General features: G+C 42.7%; 1 protein-coding gene across 2 annotated transcripts in view; it reads right to left on the bottom strand.

The window, feature by feature from the left end:
• Positions 1-24,847, bottom strand: part of LOC143923711 (uncharacterized) — a 512,582-nt gene that overhangs the window by 472,508 nt on the left and 15,227 nt on the right. For both annotated transcript variants that reach the window (XM_077447518.1, XM_077447519.1), the window contains exons 2-4: positions 20,216-20,551; positions 16,163-16,462; positions 13,426-13,536 (exon numbers count right to left, since the gene is read on the bottom strand). In XM_077447518.1, coding sequence (XP_077303644.1) covers positions 13,426-13,536; positions 16,163-16,462; positions 20,216-20,551 — 747 coding nt within the window. The remainder of the gene's footprint in view (positions 1-13,425; positions 13,537-16,162; positions 16,463-20,215; positions 20,552-24,847) is intronic.

Raw genomic sequence — 24,847 nt, 5'->3', positions numbered from 1 at the left:
CTCCTCAACGATCATCCAGATGTCCTCCATGAATAAAAGACAACTACAGTTGGTCCTAATTTTTACAGGCAGGTTTGCCTCTAACCTAGCGACAGACTATACTTGTTCTTCCTTTTATTATTATTATGCCTGAGATCTCTAGGTCTTTTTCCCTATGTTCTTCCTATGATCTGGACCCTAGATGAACCAGATCTCCAACAATTGGAGATAATATCACGCATACCCATGGGGTAAAGTATATCTAAAAATCCTCACTTTTTTTGTCCCTACTTTCTATGGTTCCTGTTTGCATAAAGTTCCTGTTTGCATAAAGTTACAAGGAAGAAAAGGACCTTTTATATTGCACTCTTTTGTTATGACAATGTCTAAAGAAAAGGGGAGGGAAAAAAAAAACGCAACATAACTGCTGGAGAGCGGACAGATCCCCCCTCTTTACGTCTCCATCAGATGGGAGTCGCAAAGTGGCCCCGCTTTGTCCGTGACCTCGGTCTAGGATTCCTGAGTAGTACTTACCTCTCAGGTGTATTGACTTTTTTTTTTCCTTTTTTTTCTTTTTGTTTTTGTGGACCCCTTTTGAGTCTCACAAACTCTTTTTCCTATTATTGTGTTTATTGTTGTTTCCAATAGGTATACTCACATGTTTTTGCAGGGCAATCTTTCATTTAAGAGAATTGCAGGTGTCTTGGTCCATAGAGTTAAAGAGGAAGTAAACCCTGATGGGTTTACTTCCTCTTTCATTCCCTGCAAAGGCAAAGCATAATGGACTACTATGCAACGCATAGTAGCCCATTATGTATCACTTACCTGACACAGGAGCCCGCGATGTCACCGCTGTCCCCTGTAGTCCGGCGCATCCATCTTTTTGGTGGGGTCTCGCAGCTCCGCCGCTGTCATTCGGCGGAGCCGTGATGACATCACTCCCGTGCATGCGCACGGGAGCCGACACGCGCATGCGCCGTAGACAGCGGTGCCTGTCTTCAGGCAAATATCTCCTAAACCATATAGGTTTAGGAGATATTTCTTGGACCTACAGGTAAGCCTTAATCTAGGCTTACCTGTAGGTCAAAGTGGTTTGTAAGGGTTTACAACCACTTTAAATAGTAGGTTCACTGTTAATATACTAGGGCTTTAAAAATAATATCTCATAATGTCAAGGGTCTAAATTCTATCCAGAAGCGATGGCTTGCCCTTAAAGATTTTAGAAGATCTAATGCAGATATAGTACTGGTACAGGAAACTCACTTCCGTACTGGGGGCTCGATTAAGTTTTCATCTAAACATTTTCCTACCTCCTATGTAGCCTCTGAACTATTGGGTAAGGCTGAAGTAGCTATTCTCATCAGAAAAACATGCCTCATCAGGGTTAAAGACAAGTACATCGACCCCCAGGGGAGGTTTGTTATCCTGGTATATATGTTGTTTGCTTTCACATTGGTAAATGTATATGCACCCAACTCTGGCCAGACTGTTTTCTTGGAAGAGCTATTTGGTAGGATACAGAGATACTCCCAACCATTTATGATAATAGGGGGAGATTTTAACTTGATTATGTCCCATAGCAGAGATAGACAGACACTTTTTGGGGGCACAACACACCGAGTGATCTCCCAAGCCACATCTTTCAGAAAACAAATTAGATCTCAACGTCTACTAGATGCCTGGAGACTCAAGCACCCAACCCAAAGGCAATATACCTTTTATTCTATGGCACATAAAATGTATTCTAGACTAGATCATTTTGTTTATAACAATGCTGCTACTTCCCCATACAGTAGACTCTAATATATCACCTATTACTTGGTCAGACAACGTCCCTATCTCGCTAGACCTCTTGCTACACAATTCCACTCCTAAAACATGCCATTGGAGACTTAATGAACACCTTCTTGGCTCTACCCCTATCAGGGCAAGACTGACCAGGGAACTAACCAAATATTTAAAACTGAATGTAGGTTTGGTGCAGGACATCTTGACTCTTTGGGAGGTTCACAAGGCCTGCTTTTGTGGCTTCTGCATTTCCGAGGGCTCTTGCCTTAAGAAAGATATTGAGAGCCGTCGAGTCTCTTTACTAGCTGATTTGAAGCGTGCGGAGCGGGGGCTGGTGGGCTCCCCAACGATTGAGGCCCTCCGCAGGGTAATTGCATTACGTAACCATCTGAAATCATTGGCGTACAGTAAAACAGCAAAATCCCTTATGTGAGCAAAACAAAAATTTTATGAATTCTCTAATAAGCCACATAGGATGTTGGTTAATAAACTATGTCCACGTCCCTTTCATTCGTACCCTGAATTACTGATCCAGAAAGATGGCACACCTATACACTGTCCCCAAACAATGACTAAAGTTTTTGGAAATTTCTATAGAGAACTTTACAACTGTCTGACTTCGGAAAAACATATCCATTTTACACAAAATAATTTTGATCAATTTGTTAAGGACCTGCCTCTACCTAAGCTAACATCTTCAGACCTTAACCAGTTGCCGACCGCCGCACGACGATGTACGTCGACAGAATGGCACTGGCAGGCATATGGGTGTACATGTACGTCCCTGCCTTCCCGCGGGTGGGGGGCCCGAGCGGCAGTCGGAATCCGTTCAGGAGCGATCCGGGATGAGGGGGCGGCCATTCGTTTATGGCCACCCCCTCGCGATCGCTCCTGACGAATGGAAGTGCAGCATGACATCACTTCCTCTCCTGTAATGTAAACACAGGCAGAGGAAGTGATGTAATCTCTCCTCCGTGTCGGTATTTTTCGTTCCGGCACCGAGGAGAGAGGATCGGTGAGTTGCACAAACACTACACTACACAGTAGAACATGCCAGGCACACTCTCACCCCCCCTTCACCCCCCGATCACCCCCCAATCACCCCTGCACCCCCAGTCACAGTGACACCAAATGCATTATTTTTTATTTAGTTTTTGCATTGGTGTCATTTGTGACTGTAATAACTGTTAGAGCAGTTAGGGTTAGCCCCCTTTAGTTCTAGGGTACCCCCCTAACCCCCCCAATAAAGGTTTAACCCCGTGATCACCCCCCGTCGCCAGTGTCACTAAGGCTGGGTTCACATTGCAGCGGTTTATGAGAACGGATGTGATTCGCACCGCACTGCAGTGCAAATCACATCCGATCTCTGTGCGATTCGAGTTCAGCCATACAGATAGTATGGCTGAATTCGCATCGCACCCGCCGCACCCGCTGCAAACTCGCACGGGACCCTTTTTTTGGTCCGCAGCAGAATCGGATCGCATGGGTGTTCACACCATGCGATCCGATTCCTGTCCGAGTTTGCAGATCGCACTGCGATATGCGAACTGATCTGGGGGTGTCATTAACATTTCACTGACACTCCCAGCAGTTCGCATAGGCAGTGTGATGCGGGAACCCACCGCGGATTCGTGGCGTTCCCGCATCGCTCCAGTGTGAACCCAGCCTAATAAGCGATCGTTTTTCTGATCGCTGTATTAGTGTCACAGGTGACGCTAGTTAGGCAGGTAGGTGTTTAGGTTCGCCGCAGCTTTTTATAGCGCCAGGGACCCCCATATACTACCGCATAAAGCCCCCTGATTGCCCCCTAGTTAACCCTTTCACCAGTGATCACCATATAACTGTTACAGGTGACGCTGGTTGGTTAGTTATTTTTTATAGTTTCAGGGCACCCGCCATTTATTACCTAATAAAGGTTTAACCCCCTGATCACCCAGCGGGTGATATAAGTTTGAGGGTCAGATAAGGTCTGCGTCGCCCCAAGCAGCGTCAGGTTAGTGCCAGTACCGCTAACACCCACGCACAAAGTATACACCTCCCTTAGTAATATAGTATCTGATCAGATCTATATTAGCGTCGCCAGCAGTTTAGGTTTCCCAAAACGCATTGTTAGCGGGATCAGCCCATATACCTGCTAGCACCTGCGTTTAGCCCCTCCGCCAAGCCCAGCCCACCCAAGTGCAGTATCGATCGATTACTGTCACTTACAAAACACAACACACATAACTGCAGCGTTCGCAGAGTCAGGCCTGATCCCTGCGATCGCTAACAGTTTTTTTTTGTAGCGTTTTGATACAGTCGCTGACAGCCTAGGTGCTTTTTTACCTGTGAGTCTCACTAGTGTACCCCTAAATTTAGGGGTGTCTACTTTCCAAAATGGGGTCATTTGGGGGGGGGGGGGGTTGTGCCATCTTGGCATTTTATGGCCTTCAAAACTGCCATAGGTAGTGAGGAGTAAAATCAAAAATTTACACCCTTAGAAATCCTGAAGGCAGTGCTTGGTTTTCGGGGCCCCGTACGCGGCTAGGCTCCCAAAAAATCCCACACATGTGGTATCCCCATACTCAGGAGAAGCAGCAGAATTTATTTTGGGGTGTCATTTCACATATGCCCATGGCATGTGTGAGCAATATATCATTTAGTGACAACTTTGTGAAAAAAAAAAAAAAAGTTTGTAATATTCCCGCAACTTGTGGCAAAATATAAAATATTCCATGGACTCAACATGCCTCTCAGCAAATAGCTTGGGGTGTCTACTTTCTAAAATGGGGTCATTTGTGGGGGTTTTGTGCCATCTTGGCATTTTATGGCCTTCAAAACTGTAATAGGTAGTGAGGAGTGAAGTCAAAAATTTACGCCCTTAGAAAGCCTGAAGGCGGTGCTTGGTTTTCGGGGCCCCGTACGCGGCTAGGCTCCCAAAAAATCCCACACATGTGGTATCCCCGTACTCAGGAGAAGCAGCAGAATTTATTTTGGGGTGTCATTTCACATATGCCCATGGCATGTGTGAGCAATATATCATTTAGTGACAACTTTGTGAAAAAAAATAAAAATAAAATAAAAGTTTGTAATTTTCCCGCAACTTGTGGCAAAATATAAAATATTCCATGGACTTAACATGCCTCTCAGCAAATAGCTTGGGGTGTCTACTTTGTAAAATGGGGTCATTTGTGGGTGTTTTGTGCCATCTTGGCATTTTATGGCCTTCAAAACTGTAATAGGTAGTGAGGAGTGAAGTCAAAAATTTACGCCCTTAGAAAGCCTGAAGGCGGTGCTTGGTTTTCGGGGCCCCGTACGCGGCTAAGCTCCCAAAAAGTCCCACATATGTGGTATCCCCGTACTCAGGAGAAGCAGCAGAACTTATTTTGGGGTGTCATTTCACATATGCCCATAGCATGTGTGAGCAATATATCATTTAGTGACAACTTTGTGAAAAAAAAAAAAAATAAATAAAAGTTTGTAATTTTCCCGCAACTTGTGGCAAAATATAAAATATTCCATGGACTCAACATGCCTCTCAGCAAATAGCTTGGGGTATCTACTTTCTAAAATGGGGTCATTTGTGGGTGTTTTGTGCCATCTTGGCATTTTATGGCCTTCAAAACTGTGATAGGTAGTGAGGAGTGAAATTACAAATGTATGCCCTTAGAAATCCTGAAGGCGGTGCTTGGTTTTCGGGGCCCCGTACGCGGCTAGGCTTCCAAAAAGTCGACCACATGTGGTATCCCCGTACTCAGGAGAAGCAGCAGAATGTATTTTGGGGTACAATTCCACATATAACCATGGCATGTGTGAGCAATATATAATTTAGTGACAACTTTGTGTAAAAAAAAAATAAAAAATTTTTTTCTCATTATTCAATCGCTTAAGGCAAAAAAATAAAATATTCAATGGGCTCAACATGCCTCTTATCAATTTCCTTAGGGTGTCTACTTTCCAAAATGGGGTCATTTGGGGGGGTTTTGTACTGCCCTGCCATTTTAGCACCTCAAGAAATGAGATAGGCAGTCATAAACTAAAAGCTGCGTAAATTCCAGAAAACGTACCTTAGTTTGTAGATGTGACAACTTTTGCGCAAACCAATAAATATACAGTTATTGACTTTTTTTTTACCAAAGACATGTGGCTGAATACATTTTGGCCTAAATGTATGACTAAAATTGAGTTTATTGGATTTTTATAATAACAAAAAGTAGAAAATATAATTTTTTTTCAAAATTTGCGGTCTTTTTACGTTTATATCGCAAAAAATAAAAATCGCAGAGTCAGTCAAATACGTTTAAAAGAAAGCTCTATTTGTGGGAAAAAAAGAACGCAAATTTTTTTGGGTACAACATTGCATGACCGCGCAATTACCAGTTAAAGCAGCGCAGTGCCAAATTGTAAAAAGACCTCTGGTCATTGACCAGCAAAATGGTCCGGTCTGAAAGTGGTTAAAAAGCTCAATGCCCTGATTTCCTCTGAAGAACCAACTAGAATAGTTAAGGATCTTCCTTCACACAAATCCCCAGGCCCAGATGGTCTTACGTACCATTATTATAAAACAGTCCTACCCACCTTAATGCCACACATGCTGCACTTATTTGGCTCACTGTTAAAAAGGTGATGTACCTCATTCTCAGTTCACCCATTCTTATATATCGGGGATACCAAAACCCTCTATACCTGATAATTACAGGCCCATAGTTTTACTAAACTCCGACTATAAGATTTTTACAAAAATTCAGTAATTCCGACTATCCCAAATTATAGCCAAATTGGTCAATAGAGCTCAGGTGGGCTTTGTACCATCTAGACACGCAGGGGACAATACAAGGCGCACTATAGATTTGATTGATCTACTAAACAAGTTCCCCCGCCCAGCTCTTATACTGGGTCTAGATGGGCAAAAAGTGTTTGATTGCTTAAGCTAGCCCTATATGTTCTCTACACTCACACAATTTGGGTTTGAGGGACCATTCTTTAGGGCTATACAGGCGTTATACACCCATACCTCTGCACAGGTGCAAAAGGCATCATTCCCTTCACCCTAAGTTCATCTATAGACGAGCCCCTAGTCTTCGAGATATGGTAGTTAAAAATATACCCGATCCCCCCGTGAATAACTTTACGTTTTTCACGGGTAAAGGGTTTTTTCCCTGTAAAAGGTGCTACGCGTGCACGAGAGCAAATAAACCCAATAAGGTCTTTGAATACTTATCCACCAGTACTGGTAATACGCATAAAGAGATTTCATCTGCTGCAACACAGTGGGCGCCGTATACATTTTAGAATGTAGCTGCGGCCTACAATATGTAGGCCGCACTAAAAGGCCTTTAAGGATTAGATTGAAAGAACATGTACAGAATATCCAAAAAGGGTACGATAAGCACAATGTCTCCAAACATTTTGCCATCCACCACAACAGAGACCCCAAGCATCTAAAATTTTGGGGCATTGTCCCCTATGCTAAACATTGGAGAGGGGAGCATAAGGTCAGGACTCTGAGTCAGATAGAGTCCAAATGGATCTTTACCCTTGATACTTTTGCCCCCAAGGGACTGAACATAGAGTTCGATTTGAACTGTTTCATTAGTGATCTATAGCCCCCGAACGATATGTCTTTCTCTCTATATAGGCTAAATTAGGTTAAGCTTTTCGTATGTATAAAAAACCACGGCATACCTACTCTAGTTGTTAAGAGAATACTAGAGATACTGTAATGTTTTTTTTATATACAGTCCATTGCTAGTTTTTTAGTTTGGAATATATATATATATATATATATCTATTTTTTTAACTTCGGTTTTTAACCTTATTGATTTTTATATTCATGCATATTGTATATATATATATATATATATATATATATATATATATATATATATATATATATATATATATATATATTTATATTTATATATTCATTTTGATATTCATATATATCATCCATTTTTATATTCAGAATGCTTTTTAAATTTATTGCTATGTTTTGGTGTTTTTTTGTAATATGTACGCCATTTCCGTGTTTCCCGCATACACAATTTTATCGCTTTTATATTTCAATATTTTAATATCCTAATTATTCAAACAGGCCTCGGAATTCTATCTGATTTTGAAGATTTGGGGTATATATACCGATATTCTCGGTTAGGGCTATGCAAATATACATGCCCAATAAAATTTATATATGCGGCGGATAATCATTTGGTTATTTAATTATTTAATGTTATTAATAAGAAAATAATTATATTGATTGGCTGTATCTTCATGGTCATTACTGATTCCTTCCCTATTAAATTGCCTTTTTTTCTTGTCTTTTTTGTTTTTTATATATATCGGCTCATTTGCTGTTAGTGTCCTGTCACTAAAAAAAATGGCTGCTTATATTCCCAAATAAACTCCGGGAAAATGGCCACCGATGGAGCTCTGTGACTTCGGCTGGTCTCTATGCTTATTTTTTCCCACCAGAACAATGGCCGCCCACACAGACAGTGAAGGACTTCGAGAAGATGGCCGCCCATAGATATTTATCGGCGTTCGTCTCTTCGTTTTGCTCAATGTAAGTGTCTTACTTCATTTGGCCATATGTGTATAGACCCGCAGCGGGCGTAATTAACACTCTGTCATCGGTTTTAACGACATGATTTGCTTTCGTTCATTTTCTCCTCCCCCCTTTCCCCCTAATGGCTGCTGCTCTATTGACGTTTCGTGGGATGGGAGGTGTACTTAGTCATGGACACATCCGGTCGTCCTAGACTGGTCCGCCCCGTCAACGTTATTGGCCACACTCATCGTTAACACGCCAATAGTGGGCGGAGGTGATCCGCCCAGTACACTCATAAGTCACTTCCTCTACCTCTGTAAAGTATCCCAGTTGAAGTCTACACGACGTAACGCGTAGGAACCCGGAAGTGACGTCCATATCCGGTCTGCTGCTGTAATATTCGTGCATTGTTTTAAAGCTTCGTTTGTGAGTAGTATTTAGCCTTTTAAATAAACATTACATGTTTTAAATATTACACTATGGCAGCCCTCTTTTGATCTATTTCTTTGAGTGCACCTTATATTACACACAAGGAAGCTGGATGAATCTCTAAGAACCTGCTATATAGCCATCCCTGTGATCGCCCCGGTCTACCTGGTTGCCCTGTACTAATTTCGCTGTTTACCTCACAGCGTTGAGGTAATTGCATTTTATTAGCATCACTTGCACGAACCACCACAGAAGGATTGTCGGCTCAGCACGTTGCACTTTAATTTAGTGTGTTTATTTAGTCACACTATCTGACTATGTATGGGACACTTTAATGTGCTTCACTTTAACCACGCAGATTTGGTTTTCTTTGCATATCAATTTTGTCACTTTTTGGTATAAACAGTTTTTTTTGTTTTCACGGTATCTTTACACTATACCTGTGTTTATGCATTGTTGATGTGTGTAGCATAACATATGCACCTAGCCACTTTGGAGCTATTTTTATATACTTTATAAACATCATGCACTGGATCACTTTTAGCTATATTTATGCACGTTTTGCACTTTTAAATATTGTATAAATAATAATTTTTTTCTTCGTATTTATATCTGCACCGTATGAAGCGTTTGTCTATTTAGAAGGTTTAGTTTATTCATTCACTATTGTTTTATATGTATGGCTGGAAATTAGCGCATCACACCTTTAGATAATTTTTTTAATTCCCTTCACCCTGCTTCCCCATGTCAAATTGCACTAAGCAGGGATGCCCCCTATCCCCCCTTCTTTTTATTCTGTGCCTGAAGCCTTTAGCAGAGGCTATAAGGTGTCATTTAGACATTAAGGGGTGCTAATGAGACAGCGGGAGTACAAGTTATCCCTATTTGCAGATGATAATCTTCTTACGCTAACTAATTCCATTACCTCACTCCCCTCTTTACATGCCCTTCTTCAGAAATTTGGATCCATTTCAGGCTATAAAATAAATACTACTAAAACTGAAGCACTCCTCCTACATATAACACCAGACACTTTGATACAACTTAAAGGTTTATATCCCTATAAATGGTGTCCTGTAGCTTTAACATATTTGGGCATTAAACTTACTTCCTCATACTCTAGCCTATATTCCACCAATTTCCCTCTGTTGTTTCAGGATATATACAGATGCCTTCAACAATGGGCTACATACCCCCTTACTATGCTTGGTAGAATCAACGTTCTAAAGATGTCTATATTGCCAAGGTTACTATACTTTTTTGAAACCTTACCGATGACAATACCTATCAATCAGCTTAAGGCACTCCACAGGGGTTTTTTGAAATTTATATGGAATAATAAGGCACATCGGATAGCTAGCTCAGTGGTGTTCTCTCTAAAAACTCAGGGGGGTTTAGGCGCCCCTGATATCATAAAGTACTACTACGCATCTCACCTTCGGATGTTAGCCCCCTGGCTCCGAATCGATGGTCAGAGATTGAGAGGGGTGCCATATACCTGGTATACCCCTGTTCACTGATATGGTCTTGTTCCATATCGAATGATCCCATATTGAAGAATATGTGCTTAGCACTGATGTTGTTCACCAAATCGATTGGGGGTAAATGTGTGTCGAAGTATTCCCTCTCTTCACCATGCCCCCTCCAGCTAACATATTGCTAAATCAAGCTCTGCCAGACAGCCTAGCCTTTGGACGTCTGTTACCCTGGATGCAGACTCTCCTTTTTCAATTACATAACTTTGTGCACCCGGTCACTCGCAAACTTCATGCCTTTGCAACTTTACAAGAAAAAAATTCTATCCCTCAAAGCCTATTTTACTTCTACCTCCAAGTCAGACATTTTTTTCATTCATTATCTCCGACTCTCACTCTGGACTCACCCACTCCCTTCGAACACTTAAGTGATGAAGGCCCCCACCAACTCTATTTAATATCATATATATATTAATAAATTATAGTAAATAATATACCACATTCTGCATGAATCAAAAAAAATCCTTGATGATACTCACCTGTATATGCAAAAAATAGAATATGATACTGGGACGTACTATCCCTATGCAAATATGGACTAAAATTTGGTCGTCAACTTTTAGGTCCTCTAGGTGTGTAGTCCAGATGGAGACAGCTGTGAAGATTTTAATGTTTTGGTACAGAACTCCAGAACGTATTCATCACATTAACCCCACCCTCTCATCTAGATATTGGAGGTGTAAAAAAGAGACGGGTTCACATTTTCACATTTTCTGGACCTGTCCACCTATACAGGACTTCTGGTTAGAGGTTATGCAAACAATCCAGAATGTAACAGGCATCTCACTCCCCTTAGATCCTATTCATTATCTACTTAGGCTCCCTTTTTCGGGCATCTCTAAATCAATTAAAAGACTGACATCCTATATACTCCTAGCTGCTAAAAGAGCTATACCATTATACTGGCTATCCAACACTCCTCCTTCCCATTCACAATTCCTACAAATTGTAGCAGAAGTCAGAAGAATGTAATCCCTTACAGCTATGGTACATGACACAATCTCTCAGTTTAATAAAATTTGGGAACCCTGGGACCAATCCAAATACGGGGATCGTGTCAACTGAGTACATTTTGAGGACTGAAATATGTTTTTCCTAATAACACCTTCTTCCCCCGTTTTGCTACTCATAGGTAGATCCCCTTATTGTGAGATGTTGCACACCTTTGTACACCCTGTAATTTGTGCTTTTGCCCTTAAGTACCGGCTTGCTCTTTATGTGTAGTATGTAGGGAAAAGAAACGTTTCTTGGTTTATGTTTTTAAGCTGTGATTTCTTAGGTACCACTTTAACGTCATGTGCTACACACTTTGTGATGTACCAACTATATTACTATTGTTTATTGAAATAATAATAAAAAACTACAATTACAAAAAAACAAAAACAAAACTACGTGATAATGGTGTTGTGGTAACTTGCCCAAAAAAAAAAAAAAAAAAGAATAATATTATTCTTGATATCACTAGAAAAAAAAAAAAGCCTTTGAAAATGTGTTTGCAATAACTCCATTAGTATCACCAGCAAAGCAGATTCATTACTATCCCATAAAAGAAGAGAATGTGTGCTGCATTTCTAGATTTTGTAATCTGCCACGTCATAAATGTGAATTCTCCATTACGAGCGCAGGTTTACAATACCGACCACTTCTGCTTCTGCTTCCGAGCGTGCGTGTTTGTACTTTGTACTTTTGTCTAACAGACTTTGTGTACACATGATCGGAAAATCCAACAACAGACATTTGTCCATGAAAAATTTGAAAACTTACCATCCAACATTTGTCCACGGAAAGTCCGACAACAATTGTCTGATGGAGAGTACAAATATTTGGAATTTCCCCCAACAGCCTATCATCACACATTAAAGTTGGAAAGTCCAATCGTTTGTATGAGGCATTATGCCGCATACACACAATCGGAATTCTCGTCGGAAAAAGCTCTGATGGTTTTCCCCAAACTCAAACTGTCTTGCCTACACACGGTCACACCAAGTTCCGACCATCAAGAACGTGGTGATGTACAACACTACGACGAGCCGAGAAAAAAATAAGTTCAATGCTTCCGAGCATGCGTCAAATTGTTTCCGAGAATGCATAGGAATTTGCGCGACAGAATTGCTACAGACAATCGGAATTTCTGATAGAAACCTTTTCCATCTAAAAAATTGAGAACATGCTCTCACATTTTTGCTGACGGGAATTCGGCCAGCAAAATTCCAATGGAGCATACACATGGCCGCATTTTCTGATGAAAAGCTCTCATCGGTCTTTTGCTGGCCGAAATTCCGATTGTGTGTTACACGTCATTAGAGTGAAATCAATTGATCCTCAACAAATAGCCAAGGCAGCAATAGCTGGCAGGTAAATTTAGGAGCAACCCTGCCTAAACACCAGGGTGCTACATCTAATTAGAGGAAAATATGCTTATAAAATAGTTTACTATTTGCCAATAAAAAAATAAATATGTCCCTGGATTTCATTTTATAAATCTGGTCACCTTAACATATGACCATTTTGTTTCATTGTCGGCTGTATGCAGCAAGCTTCCTGGGCCCAGGAAAGTGCTTAGGATTTTAAGCTAGAGGTTTTGCAAGCTGGTAATCATCTGTTTGTATGAGGCCTTATAGACATTCACACAAACTAGATGGACTTGTGTCTTTTTTCAACCTGACTAGCTATGTAACACTTCCTAAGCTTGGAACTCAACTCAATGAGTGATCACAAAAAGACTAAGGCTGGGTTCACACTAAAGATCGCATATGTTCACAGCAGGAGTCCGGTGCATCTCCATTCACTGTTTCAGGTCCAATTTTAGCCTGAATTTTGGGCTGAATTCAGACTTGAAACGCACCAAAAGACGCACAGGACTCCAGTGTAATTCGCACCGAAGCCGCTCCGGAGATGTGTGAACCGGCTCCATAGAGTGCCAGTCATGTGAATTGGATGCGGTGAAAACCACATCCAAGTCGTATAGATGTGAACCCGGCCTTAATCCTGAGTATGGACAAATTTACATTTATTTACTGACTGGCTCAAGATGGAAATGAATATACAAGACAGTATAAGTATAATGTGCCTTTGTCAGCTTAAACATGCAATAAGGACACCGTATACACTGATATACAGTTCATACCCAATAAGTACAACAATTTGCAGAGTTTTAATGTATATTACCTTTTTTCCTGTATTTTTGCCTCCACAAAAAAAATCCAATTCCAACTGCGAATATTGTTATTAAAACCAGAATACAGACAACAATGACCGTATGGGATGATGTTTCCATCTCTGTAAAATAAGATAATAAATAAAGAAGAAGAAGGTGTTTTCTTAACATATCCTCAACAGAGAGAAAATTAGAAGAGATGAAAGGGCAATCTCACCCGCACTTGTGAATTACCCATTATCCCAAACAAAACACTAATGCCGCGTACACACGATCGGACATTCCGACAACAAAATCCATGGGATTTTTTTTCCGACGGATGTTGGCTCAAACTTGTCTTGCATACACATGGTCACACAAACATTGTCGGAAATTTTGAACGTCAAGAACGCGGTGACATACAACACTACGACGAGCTGAGAAAATTGAAGTTCAATAGCCAGTCCGGCTCTTCTGCTGGATTCCGAGCATGCGTGGAACTTTGTGCGACGGAATTGTGTACACACAATCGGAATTTCCGACAACGGATTTTGTTGTCGGAAAGTTTGATATCCAGTTCTTAAATTTAGTTTGTCGCAAATTCCAACGGAAAATGTCAGATGGAGCATACATACGGTCGGAATTTCCGACAACTAGCTCCCATCGAACATTTCCCGTCGGAAAATCCGACCGTGTGTACAGGGCATAATACACCAGTGTTAGCTTTGGAATATTTTGGCCACAGCATTATTGAGGGCCAACTTACACTTGAAGTCAGAGGGACAGTAAAAACAGGCAGTTGGGGTATGTTTTTCAACCCCGACACCCCCCCCCCGCGCTTCAACTGCTTTACATCTGTGACAAAAACTGTACCTTCGTCATAATTGCGGTCAGTACTGCCGTGGAATGTGACCTATTCAAGTGAATGGATCCACACTGCAACCACCCTGCTATCATATGCATTGCAAGCAGTGTGGTGCTACAGAATTTACAGGGTTAAAATAGGCAACGATGTATCACCTTCTCACTGCTTGTCGAATACCAGTGCAGATTGCTGTTTAGAGGGGTGGCAAGGACTGTCACACATCTAAACTTAGCCTTAAAGGGTTAATCCACTTTCAAAAAAGATTTAGAAAAATATATATATATATATATATAAAAAATAGTATAAGATATACAGTTGCTACAAAAGCCATGATGTAATTTAATATAATTAAAAATTACCTTTCTTTTTTTTTTTAATCTGTAGCAATGCCATTTACAGTAAAATTCAACGCAATATGGCAACCTGTAGGCTTTCTGTACACCATTGGAATAGACTCCCTCGAGAGCTGGTTCTGGCCAGCTCAGTAGATTGCTTTAAAAAAGCAATGTTTGGGTAAATATTTGGTTTTATTGTTCATGTGGTGACCGACCTACTTTGGAAATGTATAAAAACTTGCAGTTCTGTTCAATAAACCGTCATTCCTTTGGAGTTTACTTCAACTTCTTGTCTGTGTACAATGATTGAGGTAACAGGGCTGGTATTAGCTCTCAGGTCTACTGGAAGGGTTTGGAGGGCAGGAGGCACTGTTTGGCAGAAGGAAGCACCCAAGTGGAGTGCCCAAGTGGTTCCATCACACCCCACCTCCCAACATTTTGAGATGGGAATGAGGGACACCTACTAGCAAACGTATGTAGGCATAAGACAAGCCTCCTGCAACACATCCTTAAAGGAGAATTAACCAACAAAAAAGGTTAATTAAATCCACAAGAGCTTTTTTTTACCACCACTATTCCTTTATTTTGGCTCTTAAAATTTACAAATGAAGCAATTTAGAATTTGGATGGAAGGTTTAGCACTGGGAAACACCTTTTGAAAGATAAAAAGTGCATTTTATGTACAACTATATAGATCAGACCAAAATGAGGGACAAATGAGGAGGGACAGAGGGACATTGCTCCAAATCAGGGACAGTCCCTCGAAATCAGGGACAGTTGGGAGCTATGATCACACCATGATACTTACATTTAACAACAAATCACCCAAAAAGAATATTGATAAACCAGTTACAATATTTGGTACCATCAGAGACCTATCCCTGCTGTTATATAAAACTCTCCTCAAATAATCACTACACACCTGCCCCTTGTCAAAACTTTATTCCTTCTTTAATGAGAACTTATACTACATCTTTACTGCAACTATACTACATGCTGGATTATCAAAACTGTTGTTAAAGCAGAGTTCCAGCTTTAAAGTCAGCAGCTACAAGTACTCTAGCTGCTGATTTTTAATAAGGACACTTACCTGTCCAGGTCCCCATGAGGCTGACCCTTCTACCGGCTTGGGTGCAGGAGCCGTCATTCCATCTAAGGGGCTGAACTTCTTATGGAGGTCAAGGCAAAGGACCCATACTAACCAGTGGCTACTATGGGGTAGCGCTACATACCTCTGACAGAAGTCAATCAAACAATCAACTTTCATCAAGAGGGCAACGGTCACACATGAATCAAAATTTGTCTGGTTCCTGCTGAAGCTGACAAATTTCGAACACTGTAAATCGATGTTAATGCTAAGGGTGGGAGCAAAGGGAAAATGTTCCTGACTGGTCTGTACTGTCCTATTAAGTTCCACCTTCTGAGCTCACTCTTTCCAACTTCTAGCCACCTCCTCTTCTCTCTTCCAGGCCATCCAGCTTTCTGTGCCCTTTCACTTAATTGTTACACAGTTCAGGGTAAACTTAATTTTAAAAGTGTTTCATGTGAGAAGTGGACCATTATTCATACCTTCAAAGTCAGGATGGTAGTCCCTCTGCAGAGGTCCTTGTAGAGAGTCATGTTGGACTCTACAGGAGAAGGTCTGGTTCTGGTCATCAGTGGTCGGTGTGATTGTCACGGTGCTGTCCATGTAGTATGTTGCATCTTTATACATTTGTGGTATTCCCATGAACTGATTTCCCAGGACCTCTCCGTTTCTGTACCAGGTTATCCCAATATCCGGAGGGAAGAATCCAGTAGCCCTACAGGTCAGAGTGTTCTCTGTATTTCTCCGGAGCTTCATATTCAATATGGAGAGTACAGGTTTGGCTGCAGGGAACACAGATACATTTTATATAGTGGGATATATGTATATACCATTCAGAAATGCTCATCCACAGCAGGACAAATATGTGAAAATATCAATATCAAAACTATTGTTCTTTTTAGTTTAGTAGTGTGGAAGGGCTAAAATCTCTGTCAAGATTGTATTTCTGCCTCTGTTGTGCTAGGCAGACACCCCTTCTATTTTTCCTGGTGTCCATTGTTATGGGGTCAAAAAGTGGTGGGAAAGTCAAAATTTACAGTTGTCACCAGAACAGGAATAGAGGAGAAATCTTCCAATAGGCCATGGGTGTCCGTAGAACTTTTTTCAGGGGGGTGGTGGGGGGGGTGACGGGGGGCATCATTTTAAGGTCACCCATGCTCTGCCCCTTTTTAACAATAACATGAAGGGTAGGGACTTAGTCATTATCACATAAATCTCAGTCATGTGCCCGTCATATGCAGCCTTACTGTGTCCGTCATATGCAGCCTCACTGTGCCCATCATATGCAGCCCCACTGTGCCCGTCATATGCAGCCTCACTGTGCCCGTCATATGCAGCCTCACTGTGCCCATCATAGGCAGCCTCACTGTGTCCGTCATATGCAGCCTCACTGTGTCCGTCATATGCAGCCTCACTGTATCCGTCATATGCAGCCTCACTGTGTCCATCATATGCAGCCTCACTGTGCCCATCATATGCAGCCTCACTGTGCCCATCATATGCAGCCCCACTATGCCCGTCATATGCAGCCCCACTGTGCCCGTCATATGCAGCCTCACTGTGCCCGTCATATGCAGCCCCACTGTGCCCGTCATATGCAGCCTCACTGTGCCCGCCATATGCAGCCTCACTGTGCCCATCATAGGCAGCCCCACTGTGCCCGTCATATGCAGCCTCACTGTGCCCGTCATATGCAGCCCCACTGTGCCCGTCATATGCAGCCTCACTGTGCCCGTCATATGCAGCCCCACTGTGCCCGTCATATGCAGCCTCACTGTACCCGTCATATGCAGCCTCACTGTGTCCGTCAGATGCAGCCTCACTGTGTCTGTCATATGCAGCCTCACTGTGTCCGTCATATGCAGCCTCACTGTGCCCGTCATATGCAGCCTCACTGTGCCCGTCATATGCAGCCTCACTGTGTCCGTCATATGCAGCCTCACTGTGTCCGTCATATGCAGCCTCACTGTGTCCGTTATATGCAGCTTCACTGTGCCCATCATATGCAGCCCCACTATGCCCGTCATATGCAGCCTCACTGTGCCCGTCATATGCAGCCTCACTGTGTCCGTCATATGCAGCCTCACTGTGTCCGTCATATGCAGCCTCACTGTGTCTGTCATATGCAGCCTCACTGTGTCCGTCATATGCAGCCTCACTGTGCCCGTCATATGCAGCCTCACTGTGTCCGTCATATGCAGCCTGACTGTGTGTCGGTCATATGCAGCCTCACTGTGTCCGTCATATGCAGCTTAACTGTGTCCGTCATATGCAGCCTCACTGTGTCCGTCATATGCAGCCTCACTGTGCCCGTCATATGCAGCCTCATTGTGCCCGTCATATGCAGCCTCAGTGTGCCCGTCATATGCAACCTCACTGTGTCTGTCATATGCAGCCTCACTGTGGCCGTCATATGCAGCCTCACTGTGCCCGTCATATGCAGCCTCACTGTGCCCCTCAAATGCAGCCCCACTGTGCCCGTCATATGCAGCCTCACTGTGCCGTCATATGCAGCCTCACTGTGTCCGCCATATGCAGCCTCACTGTGTCCGTCATATGCAGCCTCACTGTGTCCGTCATATGCAGCCTCACTGTGCCCGTCATATGCAGCCTCACTGTGCCCGTCATATGCAGCCTCACTGTGCCCCTCAAACGCGGCCTGTACAGTATGTGTATATAGAGGGGTTAGATGGTATTAGTATCAGGGGTCCATTAACCACTTATGGCTCAATTTTGAAGAGTGACATGTTGGGTATAAGTTTACTCGACGTAACATTATCTTTCATGATATTAAAAAATTGGGCTAACTTTACTGCTGTCTTATTTTTTTTTATTTAAAAAAGTGTATTTTTTCCCAAAAAAAGTGCGCTTGTAAGACCGCTGCGCAAATACGGTGTGACAGAAAGTATTGCAAAGACCGCCATTTTATTCTCTAGGGTGTTAAACATATATATACAGTATAATGTTTGGGGGTTCTATGTAATTTTCTAGCAAAAAAAGGAGAAGCAGCGTAGGGTTGGGACTGTAGGATTGGAGTCCAACCGAGTTGAGAAGGTTCAGCTGGATGGGAAACCAGTTGTGGTCGGAGGTAGAGGGGAAGCTGTCTCCACTAAGGGACCATCTACCTTGTTACCGGAGACTACTTTGATGAGTAAGCTGAAGCAAGTACCAGAGCAGTCATCTCACCAGCCTGGGACAGTGAAGAAGTGGGAAAGCATCAGAAAGTGCCAAGCCAGGGACCCAGCAGGATAGCAGGGGTAACGCTTGAGAAGTATACAGTGGGATAGCTGTAGAAGAGCTCAGGAGATCCAGTGATGACTGGGATCTGGAAGTCTAGTGAGAGACTGGGAGCTCAGTGAGTGAAGATCTACAGTGGGATACTGTGAGATAAGTAAAAGGACTGTTCCGTGTTACCAAGAGTTGTAGATAACTACTGTTAGTGACTGTTACAAGATTAGTTGCCATAAGAGACAGCGATCCTACCTATACAGAAGTGTTATCTGGCTGGAGGCCTTCCACTGTATAGCTGTCTACCTATAGAAGTTTGTGAGTCTGCCAATTATCATTGCCGCTACTCAAGGGTGTCCTGGCCCTAACCCTCTCCCCCCCAGTTCTGTTAAGAGACAATAAATCTCTTGTTTGAATTCAAAAAGCGACTGGCGCCAATCATTCTTCCTGCATCACATCCACCATGCCTGGTAACCCACTCTGCATGGAAGGATGTCAGCTCAACTTAACCTTTGAGGTCATCATTAAGCCTCTTAAGCCCTGGGACCTTGCTACACACACACACACACACACATTACATATACATGGTTTATTGCAGTCAACATCTTGCCGTGCAGACAAAGAGGCCGTGTAGTCAGTCAACACAGGGCTCTGTACATGGGGAACGATCTCTGCATTTGTTCTCGCTGCAAAGCAGGGATAAGAAACAAAGATCTGTGAGTAAAAGTGACACACATTACAAACATTTCACATTGTTAGACACACATTTACCCCTTTGATCGTCCTAGATGTAATCCCTTTTCCAGCCAGTGTCATTAGTACAGTGACAGTGTATAATGTTAGCACTGATCAATGTATTAAATTAGTCTTTGAAGTCACCACTGACATTGATGATGTCAGTGGTAGTCAGTTACCCCTCCCAGCATCAGTAATGCCCCATACACACGGTCGGAATTTCCAACAGAAAAAGCCAGACGGGAGCTTTTCATTATATATTCCGATCGTGTGTGGGCCTCATCTGACTTTTTACGTCTAAAAGGACCTAGAAAGAGAACTGGTGGGGACTACAAGCAACCACGATGATACATTGGGCATTCATGGTCCACAGTTGTCACTTTCAGGAAGCCAGTCCAGGTTTATGATAAACAGTACTTTGGCAAACTAAAGATTGTCTGGTTACAAATTAGACCTTCCATCAGTTTTTTGGCAATTGAATGGTAGTTATTATGTTGTTTTCCCCAAAAGCTAAACATGAAAGCAATGTTTAATTGCAACATTTACAATTTTTATCCAATAGGTGCCCTTACCTAGCACTTCAAATGAAATCTCCTTCTCCTTGCTTTCAGGGCTGTAGATAATGGAGCACTTATAGATGCCCCCATCAGAGATGGTCACATTGGATATGTGTAATGAGGCATTTCCGTTCTTCAGGGATTCTACATCGAGGGTCATCCGGGGATCTTGAGAGGAACAGCCTTTGTTGTCATATCTCAGGATGACATTTCCTTGAAAATGCCACAATATGGCCAGAAAGTTAGTATCCAGTGGCTGTTTATCCACCGAGAAGAAGCAGATGATGTCGGTGTCCTTAGCGACAAGGGCTCTTTGTGGGGAGGAAGCCAAAACATCCAAAGCTGCATCTACTGAAATCAAGAGGTGGTATTATGAAGAATTAATACTCAAGAAATGCATTGGAGCAAAGAAAATGGAGTATGTGCTACTGGGGAGATGGACATGAAATATATAATATAATAATATAATTTACACAATAATAAGTTATTTAAAGGCAGAACATTTTGTTTGGTTTTTGATAGAATGCGGAAGGGTTAGAAATCCTTGTTAGAATTTTATTGCTGTCTACAGAGTTAAAACACGGCTTGTGTAGTGTGCTGTGCCAAATGGTAAGCTTGGCCAAATTGTGCTACCAGTAAGAGAGTCCTAAATGGGCATGATTAAAGAGAAACTTCACTTTAACCTTAATGCATTAGAGTAAAAAACCTTCTATGACCAATCAATTCCTACCGGGAAAACTGTTCATCTGTATGCTATTCCGACAGACCAAAAACGATGCAAGGGCGGCTATTGGCTACTGGCTATTGAGCTTCATTTTTCTAGTCCCGCCATACATCACCGCATTCTTAATGATCAGACTTTGGTGTGATCGTGTGTACGCACGACAGTTTCAGCGGAACTCCGTCGGAACACCATCGGAAAAACCGTCAGAGTTTATTCTGTCGGAAAAAACGGTTGTGTGTTTTATTACTACTTAAATATAAAAAACCTAATATCCCTCTCACCTTTCATGTAGGTTCATGTCTGGCTCCTAGTTATAAAAACCCTGTATGTCCTATTTCTGAGTATGTTTATTATTATATATATGATATAAGTTATATACACTTTATACAAATCCTATTCCAAAAAAGTTAGACTCTGTGTAAAATCAGAATGCAAATGATTTGCAAATCTCAAAAACTCATATTTTATTACCAACAGAAAATAAAAAGCACATCAAATGTTTAATCTGAGAAATTATAATATTTTAAGAAAAGAATAAGGTCATTTTGAAATTGATGGCAGCAACACATCTCAAAAAAGATGGGACAGGTCCATGTTTATCACAGTGTAGCATCCCCACTTTTTACAGCTTCTGGGAACTGTGGAGGCCAGTTTCTGGAGTTTTGGGAGAGAAATATTGTCTCATTCTTGCTTGATATAGGATTCTAACTGCTCAACAGTCCTGGGTCTTCTGATTAGTGTCTTCTGATGTGGGGGGGGGGGGGGGGGTGTCCCCGCTGTCAAAATACAATAGCACATTGTGAGAGATCCCTACATCCACATTGCTTGTGGGGATCAGTGATGTTTTATTTTCTTCAAACCTCTAGTTAAAGGAAAAAAAAGAAAACATCTACATGTATACCCAGCTTTAGATGGACATTGATTTTGTCCTATTGTACGTAACTGTTTGTTGCATGGAAATATTAAATTACATTTTATAGCAAATGGAAGAAAACATTTAAAAGCTTCAAAATCCTTCACACACGTGAGGTTTAAAAGTTTAAAAGGAGATGGAAGGATGCTATGAGTAAGGCTTTGGCCACCGAAAAACATGTTACTGCTGTATCCTGCTAAGTAGCCAATAAAGAATTGGTCAAATGGATACCGAGTAGCCAGCTTCATTGTATTAGCATTTAACCACTTGCTTACTGGGCACTTAAACCCCCCTCAGTCCCAGACCAATTTTCAGCTTTCAGCGCTGATGCACTTTGAATGACAATTGTGCGGTCATACAACACTGTACCCAAATGAAATTTTTATCATTTTTTTCCCACAAATAGAGCTTTCTTTTGATGGTATTTAGTTATAGCTCGGAGTTTTATTTTTTGCTAAACAAACAAAAAAAGATGCAAAAAAAAAAAAAAAAATCATGTTTTAATAGTTTGTTATACAATTTTGCAAACGGGTCATTTTTCTCCTTCATTGAAGTGCGCTGATTAGGCGGCACTGATGGGCTGCATTGGTGGGCACTGATGGGCTGCATTGGTGGGCACTGATAGGCTGCATTGGTGGGCACTGATAGGCTGCACTGGTGGGCACTGATAGGCATAGTTAAGGCGGCACTAATAGGCACAGATAAGGCGGCACCGATCGGCACAGATAAGGCGGCACTGATGGGCAAAGATGGGCACAGATAAGATGGCATGGATGGGTGGCACGGATAAGTGGCACGGATGGGTGGCACGGATGGGCACTGATAGGTACCACTGATAGATGGGACTGATGGGCACTGATAGGTGGCACTGATAGGTGGCTCTGATGGGCGGCACTGCTGGGCACTGATGGGCAGCACTGCTGGGCACTGATGGGCGGCACTGCTGGGCACTGATGGGCGGCACTGGGGTGCAGCACCTTTGAGGCAGATTGTGGGCACTGTGGGTGGCACTGTTGGTGGCACTGCTGGATGGCACTGTGGGTGGCATTGTGGGTGGCACTGTGGGTGGCACTGTGGGTGGCGCTGTGGGCACTATGGGCACTGCTGGGTGGCACTGATGGGGGGCACTTACTTTCATTCAGGATGGCACTGCGGTGGGCAGGTGGGCACTGGCAGGGGGCAGGTGGTCAGCTGTATTGTTGGCCGTGATCGGGACTGATGTCCCGATCACGGCCGCCGGTGATCGGATTTTTTTTTCTGACAGCGCGAGGAGGAATAATAGCCGATTACCGGCTCCGTTCTATCACATGATCAGCTGTCATTGGCTGACAGCTGATCACGTGATAAGGGGTCGGGATCGACCCCTTGCACGGATCGGTGATCAGGCGAGTCTCATGGACTCGCCGATCACAGAGCGCGCCGCGCGCGCCCCTCAGGGGGCGCGCAGGCCGCTCGTAACCGGGACAACGTCAATAGACGTAGTCCCGGAAAAGTAGATCCGCGCTAATGCCGTCATTTGGCAATAGCGCGGATCTCAAGTGGTTAAAGGAGACACCCAGCTTTCATTTCATTATTTCCTACAACAAAAATTATAGGATGTACTGAGCACACTGATAAAAATACTGGTTGTCATACCTGATCACTCTGCCCAATATTCTAACATTATTTTCCTTGCTTGAGAGTGGGAAGGTCACATGGTCATCAGATGGATGCCTGCAACTACACTGGTCTTAGCCACCGTACACACGGTCGGACATTCCGACCACAAAATCCGTCGGATTTTTTCCTAAGGATTTTGTCCGAAACTGGTGTTGCATACACACGGTCGGACAAAGTTGTCGGAAAATACGATCATTCGGAACGTGATGATATTCGTTCGTTACGACGGGACTACGTTCAGGCTAGTAGCCAATAGCTTTGGTCTCTTAATTTGATTTTAGCATGCGTGCCACTTTGTCCGATCGGAATTCTCTACAAACGATCGGACAAAGTCTGATTGGATCATGTTGTCTGAAAATTTTATATCCAGCTCTCAAACTTTGTTGGTTGGATATGCCGATGGAAAAAGTCAGATGGAGACCACACACGGTCGGATTATCCGACAACACAGTCCGGTCGGACATTTTCCGTCGGAATGTCCGACCGTGTGTACAAGGGCTTAGAGGTCGCACAGCATTTGCATATTCATAAATGTTCTATTCATGTAGCATTTTTTCATACGATCACATATGACATAGACATGCATGGCCCTTCCAAACTGAATATCTGCTTTTTCTCTACTAATTTAAACAAGCTGTCATAACTGCTGAGATAGCGTTGGTTAAATCTTTATGACTTTAGTTCCACATTATACAACTACATTTTTTTTTTTTTTTACAAAGCTCAGCAAATTGCTGCAGTTAAGAATTTGTGCCTGTGTTGTAACTGTATACACATTGTCAGATTATAATGGCAATTTCATTTCTTTCATGTGAAACTGCATCTCCTTCTGGTTAGGCTAAAGCCCCGTACACACGAGCGGACTTTTCAACATCCAAAGTCCGTCAGACCGAGTCCGTCAGACTATCCGATCGTGTGTGGGCTGCAACGGACTTTAGCTTCGCAAAAGTCTGACGGACTTTAGAAATGAAGCATGCTTCAAATTTTCCCGACGGAACTCCGCCGGACCCGGTCCCCTTCGAAAAATTCGCTCGTGTGTGTGCTACTCCGACGGACTAAAACCGACGCTAGGGCAGCTATTGGCTACTGGCTATGAACTTCCTTATTCGAGTCGGGTCGTACGTCATCACGTTCGAATCCGTCGGAGTTTAGTGTGATCGTGTGTGGCCAAGTCCGTTCGGCCGAAAAGTCTGTCAGAACTCCGTCGGAACTCCGGCGGAACTCCTTTGGAAGTCTGTCGGACATAAGTCCTCTCGTGTGTACGGGGCATAAGACCAGACAGAAGGTCTGGTCTTCTTCTCTTTACCGGTGGGCCACTACTTCCAAGTCCAGGTTGGGTGGGATTTGCATT

Source organism: Lithobates pipiens, unplaced genomic scaffold (assembly GCF_037356315.1).
Source record: "Lithobates pipiens isolate NorthernLeopardFrog02 unplaced genomic scaffold, aLitPip1_a1.2 Scaffold_22, whole genome shotgun sequence".
In the NCBI taxonomy this organism is placed as follows: Eukaryota; Metazoa; Chordata; class Amphibia; order Anura; family Ranidae; genus Lithobates; species Lithobates pipiens.
Note: the sequence above shows the minus strand (reverse complement) of the source record. Positions and strands in the feature narration are given on the sequence as shown.